Here is an 18,514-nt window from a genome sequence, read left to right on the forward strand (position 1 = left end):
AGTCTTCCTTTCAGAATCATGGATTACCTCTCCATTTATTTTTCATTTTTAAAATATTTCTCAATAAAGTTTTTTTAATTCTCTGTGTAAAAGTCTTATACATTTTAAAGTTAAATAATAAAATAAAATTAAAAAAAAAGTCTTGTACATTTTTGCTAGGTTTATTCCTTGGTTATTCATTGCTGAATTTTAATTAAGTTGCACTATTCAGATCTCCCACTGTGATTGTGAAGTTGTCAATTTTTCCTTCTGTTTTGGTCAGTTCTCTTTTTATATCTTTTAAGGCTATGTGGCTAGGTACATGCAACATCATATAGTTAAGTCTGCTACAACACTGTATTTTTTTTTTTTTTTTGATGAGCCTTTCTATCCATATTAATCCTGATTTCTCATTCTTTTTGGTCTGTCATTAATTTTACTTTCCCAGATTTTTTGGTATATCTTTTTCTATCCCTTCATTTTTTTTTTTCTGTAAAGTTTTGCCTCTTAAAAGGATTATATACCTGATTATTTTTATTTAATCTGATTATCTCTGCCATTTAATGGATTTTAATTGACTTACATTTTTGGATTTTTTTTGATATAGTTACAGTTAATTTATGACATTTTATTTTGTAGTTTCTTACTATCCTTTTTCCTTGGTTCATTTATTATCTGTTATCCTTGGGATGGATAATTCCCCCTTTATATTCTCTTTCCTATACTTCAGTCCTTTAAGTAGTTACCTTCAGATTTAGAATACATATATCTATCTCTGGTTTTTAAAAAACACTGTCTATATTTTTTTCAGTTTTCTCATCTTATTTCTAACTACAAGGGGTTTGGCATGAACTTTATAATTTCTGTGTGGTGTTTTGCTTTTACCTATTTTTTGAACACTAGAAAATAGTATATTTACTGGACTATTTTATTAAAATGTCCAGGTTATTGTGTGTTTATTTTATACTGCTGGTTCCTCAGTAAGTGTGGGTGAGGTATAAACCCTCTTAGTCTTCATTTTAAGTCTGAACCAATTTGGCTATATAAAAAACTTTTGTTTTTCTCTCAGCACTTTGAACATATTTCTTCATTTTTTTCCTGACGTATATTGTTGCTGATGAGAAGTGTGCAGTGAGTCTAACTGAAAATTGTTTTTTTAGCCTTGATGTTCTGCAGCTTCCTTTCCCGGAGTGGATTTGTCTTTATTTAGTCATGCTTTATTCTCAGAGTATACTTTCTGTTTGATGACCTGCAGTGTTCTTTAATCCTGGAAAATCCTCAGCAATTTCCTCTTGAGTTATTGCTTCTGAGATAGTCTCTTCATTCTCTTGATATGTAACTCCTGTAGCTGAATGTTGAGTAGGTTGACCACATGATCTATTCTTCCACCTTGGAAACACTTTTGAGTGGAGAGGCACTATCTAGATGAAGATTCAGGGTGGACTTAAACCAGAACTGTTGCAGGCACTGTGGTTATTTGGCCATCTCAAATGCTGGGGCATGTCAGTCTGTCTTTCCTTCGCTGTCATATATTTCATCTTTTTTGTCTTTCTGGGCTACATCATTGTCAAGTATCTCTGTATCTAGCCTAAAGGTGGTCTCATCTACTGTATCTTAAATATTTCAATTGATATTTTTGTCCTTATCCTCTAGATACTGTATCATTCTTGCCTTTTTAGTTCAGCAATTTATTACTTTTTGGAAGATGGCTTCATTTATCTCTTTGAACATCCTCAATATATTTATATTTGAGTTTGTCATACTTCTATACATTAAACTTTATCTGGAGTGAGGTTTTGTTTCAATTATTGATGTCTTTAGTCCTCTTTCTTTACGTTAGACTCAGGCACGCGTATTGGAATTTATTTGTAGTCTCTCCTTGAGCGAGAGTTTTTCTTTGGTTGTTTTTGTGTGTTTCTCCCTCCTTCCTTTCGTGTGTCTCTCTTGTCTCTACATGACCCTTGGCACCTTGAGTGCAGGTCTGGGTCGCATTTGTTCACAGTTACGTATCCTCTGAAGAGATGCTGGGGTGTGGTGGGTTCCACACATGGGCGGCTCGGCTTAGTGGCAAAATGAGGATGCTGTGGATTCACTCCTTTCACCTTAGGTGAGAACATCTTTTGGAAAAGCTGCAGCTGCAGGCAGGAGGTTGGCAAACGTCTTGTTATTTTGCCGGTCTTTACAAGTGGGGCAAGGTCGCTTCAGTGTCTGGTGTCTGGTAGCAAGCCTGGATGAGTCCCCTCTCACATGGACTACTCTAGCCTCCCACAGTCCACAGGGGCCGAGCCCCACCATCACTGCTCGTTTCCTGGCCAGAGCCCTGGCCAGGCTACTGCGTGTTTCTGATGCCAGCCTGATGCATGGTGATGCTAGCCTTCTGTTTGAGTATTTTCAGGTCCTTCATGGTCTATCCATGATTGTGACGTACTTGGCACAGGGAGGCGTTTTTGAAGTCTGAACTCAGAATTCCATGTTAATTTGAAACTGTACTTCTGTGATTTTTGAAGAGGCATACATGAGTATACTACCGCAGAATCCTCCCTTGTCTAAAACATCTCTCTTTCCCACACCCGTGAAGACTATTTGGTCAGCTTGGGCAATAGCCTCTTTCTCTCGCACTCCACAAATACTGTTTCACTGGCTTATTTTGTTTCCATATTCAGATGTGAGTTCTGCTGCTAATCTGATTTTTCTTTTCTAAATAACAGTTTTTTGCTGCTTACAGATTTCCCCCATGTATTCTGGAAATTCACAGATAATGTGTTTTCCCCCCATTAATCCTGAGGCACACAGAGAAACTTTTCAAGGTGAAAAAAATAAGTCTATTCTTAAGATTTGAGAAGGGCTATGCTTAAATTTACTGTATGTAGGGTTTCCACAGTGGATCCCAGGCAGTAGAGCATCTCTGAGCTGAGTGACCCTCTGGGAGTTACTTAATCTCTCTTTGCCTTGGTTTCCTCATCTACAATAAGGAAATAATAATCATGGAATCTGTGTCAAGAGTTAATGTGAGCATGAAATACTTCAATTTATGGAAAAGTACTTGGAAAAGCACCTGCGGTACACTAAGTGGAGGATAAACTTATCTTTATTACCTTTTCCTTAAGTAATTTATGTCTCATATTTTGCATGGGAATGATTGGAGAATTCCTTAAGCTAATCCTCTAGTTTGTCAAATAAGTCACTGAAGGATCTAGTATGCTGTCCATTGCTTCTGTTAGTTCAGCTGCTTGATTATACTTTATAAAACTCTTTCTTTTTCTCAGATTGTACCCTTTTAAATGCAGTCTACGTGTCTTGAATTTCACAGTGAGACTAAGAATTTGAGGTTTTTTTCCTTTGTTTGCTCACTTCTAGTTCAAAGAGTTCCTTACCATAATATATTTACCTGGGAACCACTGATCCTCCATTATGAACGGAGGTGTAGTTTTTCAGTAATGATAACATTTCTTTCTATGGAAAGTTTACACTTACTAAATTTCATCTGGGATGGGACAGAGATCAGACAGAGGGAGATAACCAAACTACTAATAATTTTCAGGCCGATGTGTGTCATTCATTAATTGCACTCCTGTGTCTGTATGTCTGTACTTCTGTCTGAGCATAATTGATACTACTGTAAAAATTACTTTTGGAAGGCTTTGACTTGAAACCTCCTGTTAATCTTGTACACACACAGAATAAAGTATATGAAGGTATATGCTTTTTGTTGGTGATTTTCAGCACCTATTGTGGGATAGGGAAAAAGGAGTGCCTGAGGTGAACATGTTTAGGTGGTACTTCCTGAGAGAATGCAACATTAAAATATTAGAAATGGGTAAAAGACTAATATGTCATTTCAAAGAAGATTAAAACTTTTCTTAGTCTGTGAACTAGTTCATGAAATCTATGGTTCCATTGTAAATAATAGTCTCTTCAAGTAATTCAGCATTTTGAAAATTGTCCTTATTTTTCAGGGTTGAAAGTTGTAGCATAACCATGCTATTTATGAAATATTAGGTTAAGGTTTCTGAGTTAAATGTCCATCTTATTACAGCCCTTATGGACGAAAGCGGTCAGAAGATGTTATTTCTTTTTTAAAATCTGAAGTACATCTTGCGATTCCTAATGTGGTAAGTATTATGAAATATTCAAGTTAATACAGTGATATTTTGGTAATGTTTTTAAGAAGTATAGAGACTTGCCTGGCTGTCCAGTAGTTAAGACTTTGCCTTTGAATGCAGGGGATATAGGTTTGATTCCTGGTTGGGGAGCTGAGATCCCACATGCCTTGTGGCCAAAAAAAAACCCCAAAACAAACAGAAGCAATATTGTAACAAGTTCAGCAGAGACTTAAAAAGAAGTATAGCATTAGGACTGAACTTTGTTTAATCTCTTGGTCCTGTGTGCTTTTTGACTTCACCTCAGCATTTAACAATGGAAACCACTCCAGTACTCTTGCCTGAAAAATCCCATGGTCGGAGGAGCCTGGTAGGGTGCAGTCCATGGGGTCGCGAAGAGTTGGACATGACTGAGTGACTTCACTTCCACTTTTCACTTTCACACATTGGAGAAGGAAATGGCAACCCACTCCAGTGTTCTTGCCTGGAGAATCCCAGGGACGGGGGAGCCTGGTAGGCTGCCGTCTATGGGATTGCACAGAGTCGGACATGACTGAAGCGACTTAGCAGCAGTAGCAGCAGCATTTAACAAAAATCAAAGTGTATCATTAATATCTACTATAAAAATGACTTCTGCAGAGCTCATGGTATATTGAAGGAGGGTATCAGAGTTAAGTGTCTGGTGGGCCATAATTAGCAAGTACCCTACAAATCATCTTCCTTTTTCTTACTTCAGACATTATCTAAATAAGACCATCTCAGAAGTCCAAATCTCTGTCCTGAGCACCCAGCTGTGAGGCAGTCCACGGCAGAATAGAAGGAAAGAAAGAACAAACCTGCACCTTGAGTGCACGGGTCCCTTATGTTTTCTCAGGGCACTTTTCTCTACCACCACCCCTCCTGCTGCTTGTTGGCATGTGGAACACCAAGTCATCAGGATGACTGTGCTGTGTTCTGTGATGATCCAAGGGTTAAGGCCAGGCAGGAATGATCTATGGCTCACCTAACACCGCATGTACACAGTCTGGCCTCCTGGAGGACAGCTTCTATGCTTCTCTGGCACATTTGAAAGAACGGAAGTCAAGATCTTGGCAGTATAGGGTCTTCAGTTTCTCTGCTTCATGGACATGCCACACGTGCACATGCCTGCATCCAGCCACCCTCACAGGGAAAGGGTGGCAAGCACTGTGCTTGACCTTTCTGCCTGCAGGAATGGGTAGAGTGGGAAAGCTTGAAGATGGTTAAGTCTGCAGCCTACCTTCCTCTAATATCCCTCTCCTTGAAGCAGACTTCCACTGGGCCAGCGGAGGCTGGCTGATGATGACAATCAGAGGTGTGGATTTGTCTGTGCTGGGAGCACCTGGGACTCATTTCTTCTTTCCACAGGTAATGGTTCCTAGCTTGGATGACATTCAACAAGCCATTAACCGTATGATCCAGTTAACCCTGGAGGTCAGCAGAGGAGTAGCTCACTGGGGCCAGCAGTCCCGTCACATCAAGAGGGTCATTAGCAGTACCTCCCGTACGACTATGGACGTGGCCCATTCAAGCCCAGGAAAGCAACTGAAGAAGGAAGAAAGTAAGAATGTTAAATCTCAGATCAGTAGAGTCTCAGAATTATAACAGTAAATAAGTCTTTCTGATTTTTCCTGGATATTACAACATATCTTTTTAAAGTCAGTTTTATATGTTTGTTGGTTACATTTTGCATTAAAAAAACTAGTGTTCTCCATCTTCCATCTTAAACATTGCATGCAGACATTTCAGATTTTGGTCATGGATGAACAGGACATTTACCATGGTTCTACTATCATAGCCTCAGATTCAAAGTTAAAAATGAAAACAAACCTTAGAACTAATTCTATTTTCAGGCTAGTATTTGGTCTGATAAACTTAGTTTGCTAGAACATGGTGCTTAGGAAACCTGGTCATATGTGCTTTGTACATAAAGTTTATTTAAGCTGTTCCCTTAATTAAGGGTGTGATATGACACTGACCCCAAATTCCATGGATATTTTTGGATACTTTCTCTTGTATAGAAAGCCAAACTTTTTTTCTTTTTCTTTCTTGCTTTTATGCCACATTAAATTTTTATTTATTTTTGAGAAAAGTTGTACATATCTGAGGTATACAGCATGATGTTTTGATATATGTGTACTTTTGTGAAATGGTTGCCACAGTCAGAGTAAGTAACATATTCATCACCTCTCATAGTTTATCATTTATGTGTGTGTGTGTGTGTGTGTGTGTGGTGAGAACACCTGAGGTGTACTTTCTTAGCAGACTTCAAGTACGCATTATTATTGTACTATACATTACCAGTACATATACATTTCCAGAATTATTCATTATATTAATGAAAGTTTGTACCCCTTGATCAACATCTCCCCTTTTCTTCTACCCCCACCCCAAGTCAGTATTGTTTATGGATACTTCCGCCAGCTGTTGCTAGGCAGGAGTATCAGATTGAACCATTTTAAAAGAGAAGGTGGAAATCTCAAATTTTTCATGAAATCTCATGATTTTTTAATTGTTGCTGCTGCTGCTGCTGCTGCTAAGTCACTTCAGTGGTGTCCGACTCTGTGCAACCCCATAGACGGCAGCCCACCAGGCTCCCCCGTCCCTGGGATTCTCCAGGCAAGAACACTGGAGTAGGTTACTATTTCCTTCTCCAATGCATGAAAGTGAAAAGTGAAAGTGAAGTCGCTCAGTCGTGTCCGACCCTCAGCGACCCCATGGACTGCAGCCCACCAGGCTCCTCCATCCATGGGATTTTCCAGGCAAGAGTACTGGAGTGGGGTGCCATTGCCTTCTCCGTTTAATTGTTAACAACTGCTTTAACAAAAGTAGGGAACTGTCCGGGCCAAACAAAAGTATCCGTATGATCTGTACCTGATGAAGAATACTTGAGAATACTGACTTTTAATAAGAGATGTTTATTGTGGTGTTTAATACTGGTTGTGTAGGTTCTATATACTAGATGCTGAGCTGAAGACAAGCATATGTTGTATCATTTAGTCCTCTCAAGTATTTCTATGAAGTTTAAATAATTAGCTTAAGGCATTTGGGTAATAAATGTAGTTGTTGTTGCGTTTAGTTGCTAAGTCTTGTCTGACTCTTTGTAACCCCATGGACTGTATGTAGCCCACCAGGCTCCTCTGTCCATGGGATTTTCCAGGCAAGAATACTGGAGTGGGTTGCCATTTCCTTCTCTAGGGGATCTTTCTGACCCAGGGGTCAAACCCCCGTTCCTTGCACTGGCAGCAGATTCTTTACTGCTGAGTCACAAGGGAAGCCCCAATAAATGTCCTGCCTCTCCTTTAACCACAAGGCTGTTCTGTGGGATAGCAATTTCAACTCTTGATTTTTCCTTGGAGGACGTTTTGTTTTGGGGGAGGTTGTTAATCAGTGTCTTTCAACTGGTTTTCAGTTCTTTCCTCTGAATAGCAATTTCCTCACTTTAATGAAGGCATCTCAGATAGATCAATGGTAAAGAATCCACCTGCCAATGCAGGAGATGCAGAAGTGGGTTTGACCCCTGGGTCAGGAAGATCCCCTGGAGAAGAAAATGGAAACCCACCCTAGTATTCTTGCCTGGGAAGTCCCATGGACAGTGGAACCTGGCAGGCCACGATAGTCAATGGGGTCGCAAAAGAGTCGGACATGATTGAACGACTGACTGCGCCTGCACACATGTACTTTAAAGAAACCTAGACCTCAGAATCGGAGAAGGTAATGGCACCCCATTCCAGTACTCTTGCCTGGAAAATCCCATGGACTGAGGAACCTGGTAGGCTGCAGTCCATGGGGTTGCGAAGAGTCGGACACGACGGAATGACTTGGCTTTCACTTTTCACTTTCATGCGTTGGAGAAGGAAATGGCAACCCACTCCAGTGTTCTTGCCTGGAGAATCCCAGGGACGGGGGAGCCTGGTGGGCTGCCGTCTATGGCGTCGCACAGTCGGCCAGACTGAAGTGACTTAGCAGCAGCAGCAGCAGACCTCAAAATATGACACAACGATTTAATAAGAATAAATGAAACTAGTGAGAGATTAGCTGTTAATTACTTGGAGGGAGATGGGTCTTAATAATTTAAAGTTTGAAAAGTCTATAGATAATTACAACTGGCAGTATTTGAAGTTGAATGCATGAGTTATCTATAGAATACAACTGTCCGTTCTCAGGATCCTTTGAAGAAATGATTCCCGCACGGAAGCTGAAGAATTTTTACCCGGGAGTGGCAGAACACAAGGATATTTCCAAGCTGGTCCTCCTTCTTTCTTCCTCCGTGAACTCTCTGAGAAAGGCAGTTCATGAAGCCCTGCAGGACTTTCAAAAGTACAAGACACTCTGGACAGAGGACCGAGATGTGAAAGTGAAGGTGTGTTTCCACTGCTGGCAACGCAGTTTGGCTTGTAATTGTTTTAACTCTTGTGGGAAGACCAGGAAAACGCCAGTGATAATGATGAGAACTCAAGAACAGAGGCCGAGAACCTGTAAATGCCACGCACCTAACACTTCTTGTCTTGTGTAATTCTGATACTGACAGAGGGGCAATTGATAATAATGAGGCTCAAGCAGATTTTGTTCAATTCACCTGAGTACCAATTATGTGTGAGACATACCCAGAGGCCAGGTATTCAGGGGTGTGTCAAAGTTACAGAGGCTTAGCTGTATATTTGGTTAGAAACTCAAGGAAACTTTAGGACTATGAACAACCAACCAGAAATGTGAACTGTCTTCACGTAGCCTCCTCTTCCAGTACTAACAGTTCATCCCTCTCTCTACTGAGCCCCTGGCCTGATAGCACATACGTGAGGAAAAATATATAAGCGGATGCAATTTTATAATTTACCTATTAGAAGTGTAAGATTTACATTGTCAAAAAGCCAAAGAAAGTGTTGATTCTTTCCTTGCTACAGGAGTTTTTGGCTAACAATCCCTCTCTGACTGAAATCAGATCTGAAATTCTACACTACGCGACTTTTGAACAGGAGATCGATGAGTTGAAGCCTATTATAGTTGTAGGAGCACTTGAATTGCATACAGGTATTTAAAAAATATTACGTAAAGTATCTGCATTTTCACATGAAATGTGACTTCATTTAGGAGGCAGTTATTAATCTGCAGTAATGTAACTATTAAGTATTTTGGACCACCAATATTGTTCATATATATGTTAAATATAGATATACATTGTGTATATATAGTATTATACCAAAGTGGCTTAATGCAGTTAATACTAAGCTGGCACCCAAACGACTAAAACTATAGGTGGAACTATGTGTTACCGGAGGGAGTGGGTTGTGTACAACAGATAAGAATCGGAACAGCTGGAGTCTCCTGAGAAGTTAGTCCAGTGGGGTTAGAGTATCAGAGGGTGATGAGACAATGTCTGAAATCAAAAGCCCAAGCCAAATATATGGCTAACTATAGTGAGGGAGAGCTCTGCTGGACAGGCCCAGTGTTCCCAGCATTTTAGACTGCTGGTCTCATGCAGGAGTTACCTGGAGGAATTCAGGGAAATGGGTGAGGGCTGCTAATAGGATGGCCAGAAACAGAGCAAGGTTCACATTGGATAATGCTAGAATGAATTTCCAAAATTCTTCTCTATAGACTTCGGTGTTTGTCTTGTGAACAGCTTAACATACTTCACTGGGATAGGAATTAAGTCTTCAAAATCTGGTAACCTTACAGAACATTTAATTCAGACTAGCTACATTTCAAGTGCTCAGTGTGGCTGGTGACAAATGGACAATTATAAATGCTCAGCTTACACATGAAGTGAATTGTTTCAGAATGTCACCTAGTATTTTATTTTGACCTTTTTCTGTCTTCACCAGAGCCAATGAAATTGGCCTTATCAATTGAGGCTAAGGCATGGAAGATGCTACTCTGTCGATATTTGAATGAAGAATACAAAAAGAAGATGTCAGACATGATAGCATTTATCAACGAATACTTGAAAAAGTTATCTAGACCTATTCGTGACTTAGATGATGTCAGATTTGCCATGGAAGCCTTGTCTTGTATCCGTGATAATGAAATTCAAATGGACATGACTTTGGGACCAATTGAAGTAAGAAATGTTTGCATTTTCCTCTCTTGAAATGCTACTTTTTTTTTTTAATAGAGAAACATTAAAAAGTTGATTTATTTATCTATTTTATGGCATCATCTTCCTGTTTTTCCTCTCTGATGTTGATGTTCTTAGAGGGATTTTGATAATTATCAACAGTGAACAGTATACCAAGGAAAATACATTCATAATGCTGTACTGGTCTAGACAGTGTTCTATTTTTTTTATGCTGGTACCTATATTTTACAGAAAAGAGTGGTTGTACTCTCTGACTTCAGTCCTGACATATTAGGCAAGTTCCCCAAATATCTTTGACTTTCTTAGAAATGAGCTGTGTGCCTGTCCTGTGACCAGCAGCATACCATGGTTGGGAATGGTCCATTTAGGCTCAAAAGTAGCTGTTCGTATTTAGATCAACAGGAGATGTTTTTAGGAAAGAGTACTCTTTTAGTTTTCTGTTTAGCCTCTGTAACAACCTCAATGGCTTAAAACAACACACATTTATGATTTTATAGTTCTCGAGGTCAGAAGTGTGGAAATGGGGCTAAAATCAGCATGTCAGCAGGGGCTCCAGGGAAGAACCGTTTCCCTGTGTTGTCCAGCTTCCAGAGGCAGCTTGCGTCCCTTGGTTCCTGGTTCCCTCCCAGCCGTGGCATCACTCTTACCCCTGCTTCTGTCCTCACACTCTGTCTCTAAATCTCCTGCCTCCTTCTTTCCCTTAAAGGAACCTTTGTGATTACATTGGGCCCACATGGTTAATCCAGGATAATCTACCCCTCTCAGATTCTTTATTTTTAATCACATCTGCAAAGTCTCATTTGCTGTGTAAGGTGACATATATTCCCAGGTGCTGGAGATTAGGGTGTGGCTAACAATAGGGAGGCTATTATTCTACCACAAGTACTTATGACTAATACTTAGAATTTCTGGCTCATGGTGATAATAAAGATAAGATCCAGTTCATTTTATAACTTTTTTAGATTCTCTGTGGACAGGGCACTCCCCTATTGCCTGCAAACCTGGGGAATTGGTACCTCCTTTTGGTACCCGGTGTTCATGACTGAGCCTTGCTTTCATGAACCTATTTAGAGTTTGTGCTCTTTGGTAGCTAATGAAATTCATACCTTTACTACTTCTTTAAATCTTAGTATTCAGATATTTTGAATGCTGACCACTTGCTTCTCAAGATTTAACAAGTTATCATACCATTTTTTCCTGACTGCCAAATCTCAGTTTTTCAGCATAAATTCCTTTGGTAAAACTGATTGCCAGCTCATCACTCTAAAAATTAGGCAAAATTGGTATGTAACATTATACAGATTTCAGTTGTGCAGGATTATAACTCAATATTTGTATGCAGTGTAAAGCCATCACCACCTTTAAATCTCATTACCAGCTATCACTATACAGTTCACCCCCTTCACCCGTTTCTCTGTCCTCTATCCCCCTTCCTCTCTGGTTACCACCAATATGTTCTCTGTACCTATGAATTTGTTTTTATTTTGTCTTGTTTGTTCATTAGTGTCTGCTCTTCAGAATATCATTTCATTCCATTCCTTATATAGCCAGCCCCTATTTTAATAGAATATGAGAAGACGTTTTGCATGGTGTTGGCACAAGATCAGGAAGAGAGAGGCAGAAAGTTATTCTAGGGTGTTTTTCCTCGGAGGATATCTCAAAGGGATTGGTCTCCTCTCCACCAGAATCACCTTGGTGCTTATTAAGTTCAGATTTCAGGGCCTGAGGTCTAGAGTCAATATCTGATGTCAGTGATAATCTAAAGGAGCTTTTTATACACATTTAATTTGGGGAACCATCCTTTTAAGACATAGTGAGGATTTCCCTGGTGGTCTGTTGGCTACAGTGCTGTGCTGGGGGATCCCTGGTCAGGGAACTAGATCCCACACACTGCAATTGAGAGTTTATGCTGCAACTAAAGATCCCACATGCTGCAAGACCTAGCACAGCCAAATAAATAAGTAATTTTAATAAAAGACATAGGAATGTGTTTGTAGAAGGCCTGTAAGCCATTTGTCAATTGTATTCCTTGTGATGTGTCTGAATCTGCCCCCACTGCACAGGAAGCCTATGCTATTTTAAACCGATTTGAAGTTGAAGTCACCAAAGAAGAATCAGAAGCAGTAGACACCTTGAGATATTCTTTCAACAAATTGCAGAGTAAAGCGGTGAGTACAAATTTAATTCTTCTTTTATTAAGTGACTATATCCAGAAAAATATACATTTAAAAAGCTCAATATATATTACCTTCATAGCTTTATTGGCTTATAATCCACATCCTATAACATTTACCATTTCAAAGTATACACTTCTGTGATTGTTACTATATGCAGAGTTGCACAACCATTATTAGTTAATTTTAGAACATTTTCATCATCCCCAAAGAAACCCCAAACCCATTAGTAATCACTCCTCATTCTCTTCCTCACCACAGCCCCTGGCAATCACTAATATACTTTTTATCTCTTTGAATTTGCCTTTTCTGGATGCTTAAGCATAGACAGAATCATATAATATCTAGTCTTTTGTGACTGGCTTCTTTTACTTAGAATAATATTGTCAAGATTTATCCATATTGTGTCACATACCAGCACCTCATTCTCCTAATGGCTAATCATTCTTAGCATCTTTTTACATGTACTCATTAGCCATTTGTATATCTTCTTTGAAGAAAGGTTGAATTTAAATCTGTTATTTTTTTTTTTTATTGGGTTATTTGTCTCTTTGAGTTGTAAGAGTTCTTTATATATTCTGGATGTAAGTCCTTTAATCAAAAGATTTGCAAGTATTTTCTCTCATTCTGTGGGTTTTTTCACTTTCTTGGTGTCTTTTGAAGTATAAAATTTTTAATTTTGATGAAGTCCAGTTTGTCTAATTTCTCTTTTGTTTCTTGTTTTTTGGTATTGTATGTTGGAAACCGTGACTAATCCAGGGTCATGAAGAGTCACTACTATGTTTTCTTATGAGAGTTTTATAATTTTACCCTTACATTTAGGTCTTTGTCACATTTTGAGTGAATCTTTGTGTATGGTGTGAGTTAGGGGTCCAATGTCATGTAAACGTGTGTGGATATCCTGTTGTCGCAGGACCATTTGTTGTAAAGACTGTGCTTTCACCAATGAATTGTCTTGTTACCCTGGAGAAAAACAGTTAACTGTAAGGATTCATTTCTGTACTCTCAACTTGTTGATCCATATGCCTGCCCCTATGCCAGTCTTGATTACAGTAGCTTTGTACTAAGGTAAAAAAAAATGAAGCAAAATACACATAACCTAAAGTTTACCATCTTAATCATTTTTACATGTAGAGTTCAGTAGTGTTACATGTATTCACATTGCTATGCAGCCAATCTCCAGAACTTTTTCGCATTGCAAAATGGAAACTACCCATTAAACAACAGCTCCCCATTTCTCTCATGTAAGTGAAATCATACAATATTTATCTTTTTTGTTACTGACCTATTTCAGTTAGCATAATGTCATCAAGATTCATCTGTATTGTAGCATATGTCAGAATTTCCTTCCTTTTCAGTGTTGAATCATGTTCCATCATGTGCATATTCCGCATTTTGTTTATTCACTCATCCATCAGTGGGCTTTGTGTTCCTCCCACCTTTTGGCTGTTGTGAATATATGGACATGGATGTACAGATATCTCTTTGAGACCCTGCTTTCAGTTCTTTTGAATATTTACCCAGGAGTAGAATTGCTGGACCACACAGCAACTCTATTTTTAATTTTTCAGAACTGCCTGCCATATTGTTTTCCATGGCAGCTGCACTATTTTATGTTCCCACCAACAGTTCATAAGGGTTCCAATTTCCAACATCCTCACTTGTTATTTTTTGTGTTCTTGATAGTAGGTGAGGTGGTCTCTCATTGTGGTTTTGATTTGCATTTCCCTAATGAAAAGTGACGTTGAGCATCTTTTCATGTGCTTGTTGGCCATTTGTGTATCTTCTTTGGAGAAATGTCTTTTCAAGTTCCTTGCCTGGTTTTAAGTTGGATTGTTTGTTTTTGTTATTGCTGTTGAATGGTAGAAGTTCTTTGTATATTCTGGATATTAACTTCTTGCTGCTGCTGCTGCTAAGTCGCTTCAGTTGTGTCCGACTCTGTGCGACCCCATAGACGGCAGCCCACCAGGCTTCCCTGTCCCTGGGATTCTCCAGGCAAGAACACTGGAGTGGGTTGCCATTTCCTTCTCCAATGCATGAAAGTGAAAAGTGAAAGTGAAGTTGCTCAGTCGTGTCCGACTCTTCGCAACCCCATGGACTGCAGCCTACCAGGCTCCTCCGTCCATGGGATTTTCTAGGCAAAAGTTCTGGAGTGGGGTGCCATTCACAAAACCTAGCCAGGCCTAATTCCATGGCCTTAGCCCTTGCCCTCGGCAACAGTTCACACCCTGAAGGGTGGCTTCTCTCTGGATCCTAACAAATCTACCTCTTATCGCTTTGTCTCTCAATGAATTTTTACAATGAGACATCAGAGCCTGAATTTCTTTAGTTTTGACTGGGCTTGAGTCCCAGGAGAGAGCTGGAGGAAAAAGCAGTGGGAAAAACATGCCAAAGAATCCCCTTCATAGCCCGCCGGAAAATTTGCTAAATATCTGACCAGTTCTCACAGTTTCATTGGTCTGATCTTTGGCACAGAGAAGAGAAAGGACAGAAGAACCCCCACCGGCTTGTGTGACAGCTACTGGGGCTCAGCACATAGCGCCTTTGGGACATGCTGAGGAGTAGCCTCTCCAGAGTCCCTCAGTTGTGCCCCATGCCGCTCGCCTGTTAGCGGGAGGTTCGAGGAAACAAGAGGTTGTAAAGGTCCCTCCAGCCATAGGAGCGAGGACCTCTTACCTTAACCGGAGGTTTTCTGGGATCTGAGACTGGGCCACATGAGCTTTCTGCCGAGTTCATTTTTCGCTGTCCTGGTTTCCAGCACGATGGACCTTCCCCTGCGCTGGGTTTCTTCGCCTTCTGCTTCTAGCGCGGGAGCTTCCCTGAGTTGGGCTCCTGCTGTACTTGGCCTCTTCTGCGCAGAGGTTGTTTCAGCCAGGTTTAATCCGAGTCTGCTGTGGCACCATAGATGTCACACGAGTGTATGTTCCCTGGTTCTTTGTCTCGTCACAACAAAGATTTGGAGCAACGGACATTAAAGCCCTTGGCGCGTCACAGCTCTCAGGTCTTGGACAAACCATGCTACAGCTCTTAGGCAAATCAGTGTTACAGCTCTATTTTATTTAGAAGATAGCAGGAGAGTGAGAGAGAGAGAGAGAAAGAGAGAGCGCTCGCATGTGGGAGAGAAAGAGTCCATTACAGGAAAGAGTCCTGTAACGGGGTGCCATTACAGGTATATAATTGGCAAGTATTTTCTCCCATTCTGTAGATTGTCTTTTCACTCTGTTCATTATATCTTTATAATTCTTTTTATATATATCACTCTATATATTTATTTATATATTATATTATATATATATTTATTTTGGAGAAGGCATTGGCAACCCACTCCAGTGTTCTTGCCTGGAGAATCCCAGGGACGGGGAGCCTGGTGGGCTGCCATCTATGGGGTCACACAGAGCTGGACACGACTGAAGTGACTTAGCAGCAGCAGCAGCATAGATATTTATATTGTAAATATATATTTATATCACTTTGTAAAGTAAGTAGTGATATCCCTCCTTTCTTTTCTAATTTTAGTAATTTGAGTCCTTTCTCTTTTATTTTTGGTTATACTAGGTAAAACCTTGTCACTTGCATTGCTGTTTTCAAAAAAGAAACTTTTAGGTTATTTTCTCTATTGTTTTCTTATTCTCTTATTCTTATTCTCATTTATCTGTGCTCTTTTAAAATTGTTTTCTTCCTTCTGCTTTCTTTGGGTTTAGTTTCTTCTTCTTTGTCTAGTTTGTTAAGGTGGATGGTTAGGTTACTGATTTGAAGTTTTTTTTCTTTTTTCTTTTAATGTTGTCATTTATGGTTATAAATTTTTCTCTAAGCATTTTTGAAGTTGGTAAATATTTAGACATTATACCTATGGCTGATTCATGTTGAGATTTGACAGAAAACAGCAAAATTCTGTAAAGCAGTTATCCTTCAATAAAAAATAAATTTAAAAAAAGTGAATGGAAAAGGGATGGTGGGATGAATTGGGAGATTAGGATTGACATATATACACTTCCATGTGTAAAACAGACAGCTAGTGGGACCCTGCTGTACAGCACAGGGAGCTCAGCTCAGCGCTCTGTAATGACTGAGAGGAGCGGGATGGGAGGGGAGCAAGGGAGGCTCAGGAGGGAGGGGACATACGTATGCATATGGTTGATTCACTTTGTTGTAAGAAGAAACTAACAATTTAAAAAATAAGTGAACTCCAAGGGAGGGTCCAGATTCTTTAATTATACTAAAATTTCTATTTACTAATTAATTAATGTTGGATTAAAGTTTCCTATTTATGGAGAGATTTGTCACTGAGATTGAAGCAAGACACAGCAGCAAGGACACAGAGCTGAAATTGGGGTCATGACTTGTGATTCTGGCTCTGCCATCAGCCAGTTGGGTGATCTGGTGCAAGTTAATAACCTTTGTTTCTTAATTTCTTCATGAGGTCCTTTAGGAATATTTTAGAAGCTTTAAAAAATGCAGTTTAATGAGGCTTGAGAAGATGTGTATAAAATTTTTTAATAATTTTTATTTTGGGGCTTCATGTTCAGTATTGACTAACTGCTTATTTTAAAAAGTACTTGCTGGTTAGTCTAGACAGTGAGTCCTAGGAAGGATATGGGGAGCCCTCAGTTGAGATCTAGTAAAGCCCTATTTTCTATTATTGTTCAGTTTAAAAGATTCACTTGGGTTTTTCTCTCATCTCTCTGTTAGTGTTATACCTACTGACCCATTCTTTACTACAGTCACCATTAAGCTTAAAGCAGTATATGTTCCAACCCTGAAAGATGCTACTGTTGAGAGCAGTTAAGAGCAAGAGCCCAGGAATCACATTGCCAAGTTTTGAATCTTGACCTTGTCACATACCTTGAGGAACTTAGTCTCTCTGTGTGTCGATTTTTTCGCTTGTAAAATGGATACAATAGTAGTATATATCACGCAGGGTGGTTGTGAGGATTGAATGAGTTAACATATGTAAAGAACCTGGCAGATAGAAAGCAAGAATTAGGTGTTAGGTATAATGATTGTCTTTCTTTACAATTCATGAGGTTCTCATAGCTAGTATACTGGAATGGTTTGCCATTCCCTCCTCCAGTGGAATTGATGCTTTTGAACTGTATTGCTGGAGAAGACTCTTGAGAGTCCCATGGAAAGAAAGGAACTCAAACTAGTCAATCTTAAAGGAAATCAACCTAGAATACTCTTTGGAAGAACTGATGCTGAAGCTGAAGCTCCAAAACTTTGACCACCTGATGCGAACAGCTGACTCATTGGAAGAGACCCTGACGTTGGGAAAGATTGAAGGCAGAATAAGAGGGTGACAGAGGATGAGATGGTTGAATGGCATCACTGATTCAATGGACATGAACTTGGGCAAGCTCTGGGAGATGGAGAGGGACAGGGAAGCCTGGTGTGCTGCAGTACATGGAATTGTGAAGAATTGCACTCGACTTGGTGACTGAACAACAACAATATCAATGATTGCAGATTTAAGTAGAAGCTTTGAAAATCGTTGTGGAAGACATTTGCTATTCTTTTTCCCTAGAGTAATATCATTTTCTTACTGGGAACTGCTCTAATTATTGCAACCACATGAACCTACTAGAGATTTCTAATCCCAGACCGTGGCCTGGTCCCGGAGACAACATGTGACCTAGACTAGGCCCATAGTTGTAATTGTTTCCTTGGCCATATTAACTGCCTGAACTGGGCAGCCAGAAAATATTTTCCTAACTGCAGTTAAATAGCTTTGCCTCTTGGGTCATGAGCTAGAATGATTTGAGACTCATTGGTGCATTTGGATTGTTTATTTCTGAGTTGTTTTTTTTTTTAACAAATTAACATTTCAGACACATTCTCATTCATAGTATCTCTGTGAAATTAACAAACTTGCTGGAGTAGAATCTGTATTTTTCATTTAAATACATTGCTTTCATCCTCACATTGAGCCTTTTTTTTTTATTCTAGGTTTCTGTACAAGATGAACTAGTACAAGTACAGCCAAAGTTTAAAAGTAATCTACTTGAGTCTGTGGAAGTTTTTCGTGAGGATGTGATGAACTTTGCAGAAGCGTACGAGACGGTAATTAAGTGTTTCACGCTCTGTGTTAAGATATTTGGCACAGTGTTCATATGAGATGAAAGTGCTGAACCCTGAGAAGTATACTGTGATTTGTACGTAGTGTGCAA

General features: G+C 39.6%; 1 protein-coding gene across 1 annotated transcript in view; it reads left to right on the plus strand.

Moving 5' to 3' along the window:
- DNAH8 (dynein axonemal heavy chain 8) overlaps window positions 1-18,514 on the plus strand; it is a 317,992-nt gene that overhangs the window by 86,384 nt on the left and 213,094 nt on the right. The window contains exons 24-30 of the mRNA XM_086371558.1: window positions 4,016-4,091; window positions 5,466-5,658; window positions 8,264-8,460; window positions 9,002-9,128; window positions 9,923-10,158; window positions 12,240-12,344; window positions 18,294-18,407. Coding sequence (XP_086227684.1) covers window positions 4,016-4,091; window positions 5,466-5,658; window positions 8,264-8,460; window positions 9,002-9,128; window positions 9,923-10,158; window positions 12,240-12,344; window positions 18,294-18,407 — 1,048 coding nt within the window. The remainder of the gene's footprint in view (window positions 1-4,015; window positions 4,092-5,465; window positions 5,659-8,263; window positions 8,461-9,001; window positions 9,129-9,922; window positions 10,159-12,239; window positions 12,345-18,293; window positions 18,408-18,514) is intronic.

This window comes from Bos grunniens, chromosome 23 (genome assembly GCF_055505025.1).
Source record: "Bos grunniens cultivar Pamir isolate PY7600 chromosome 23, Bosgru_T2T1.0, whole genome shotgun sequence".
In the NCBI taxonomy this organism is placed as follows: Eukaryota; Metazoa; Chordata; class Mammalia; order Artiodactyla; family Bovidae; genus Bos; species Bos grunniens.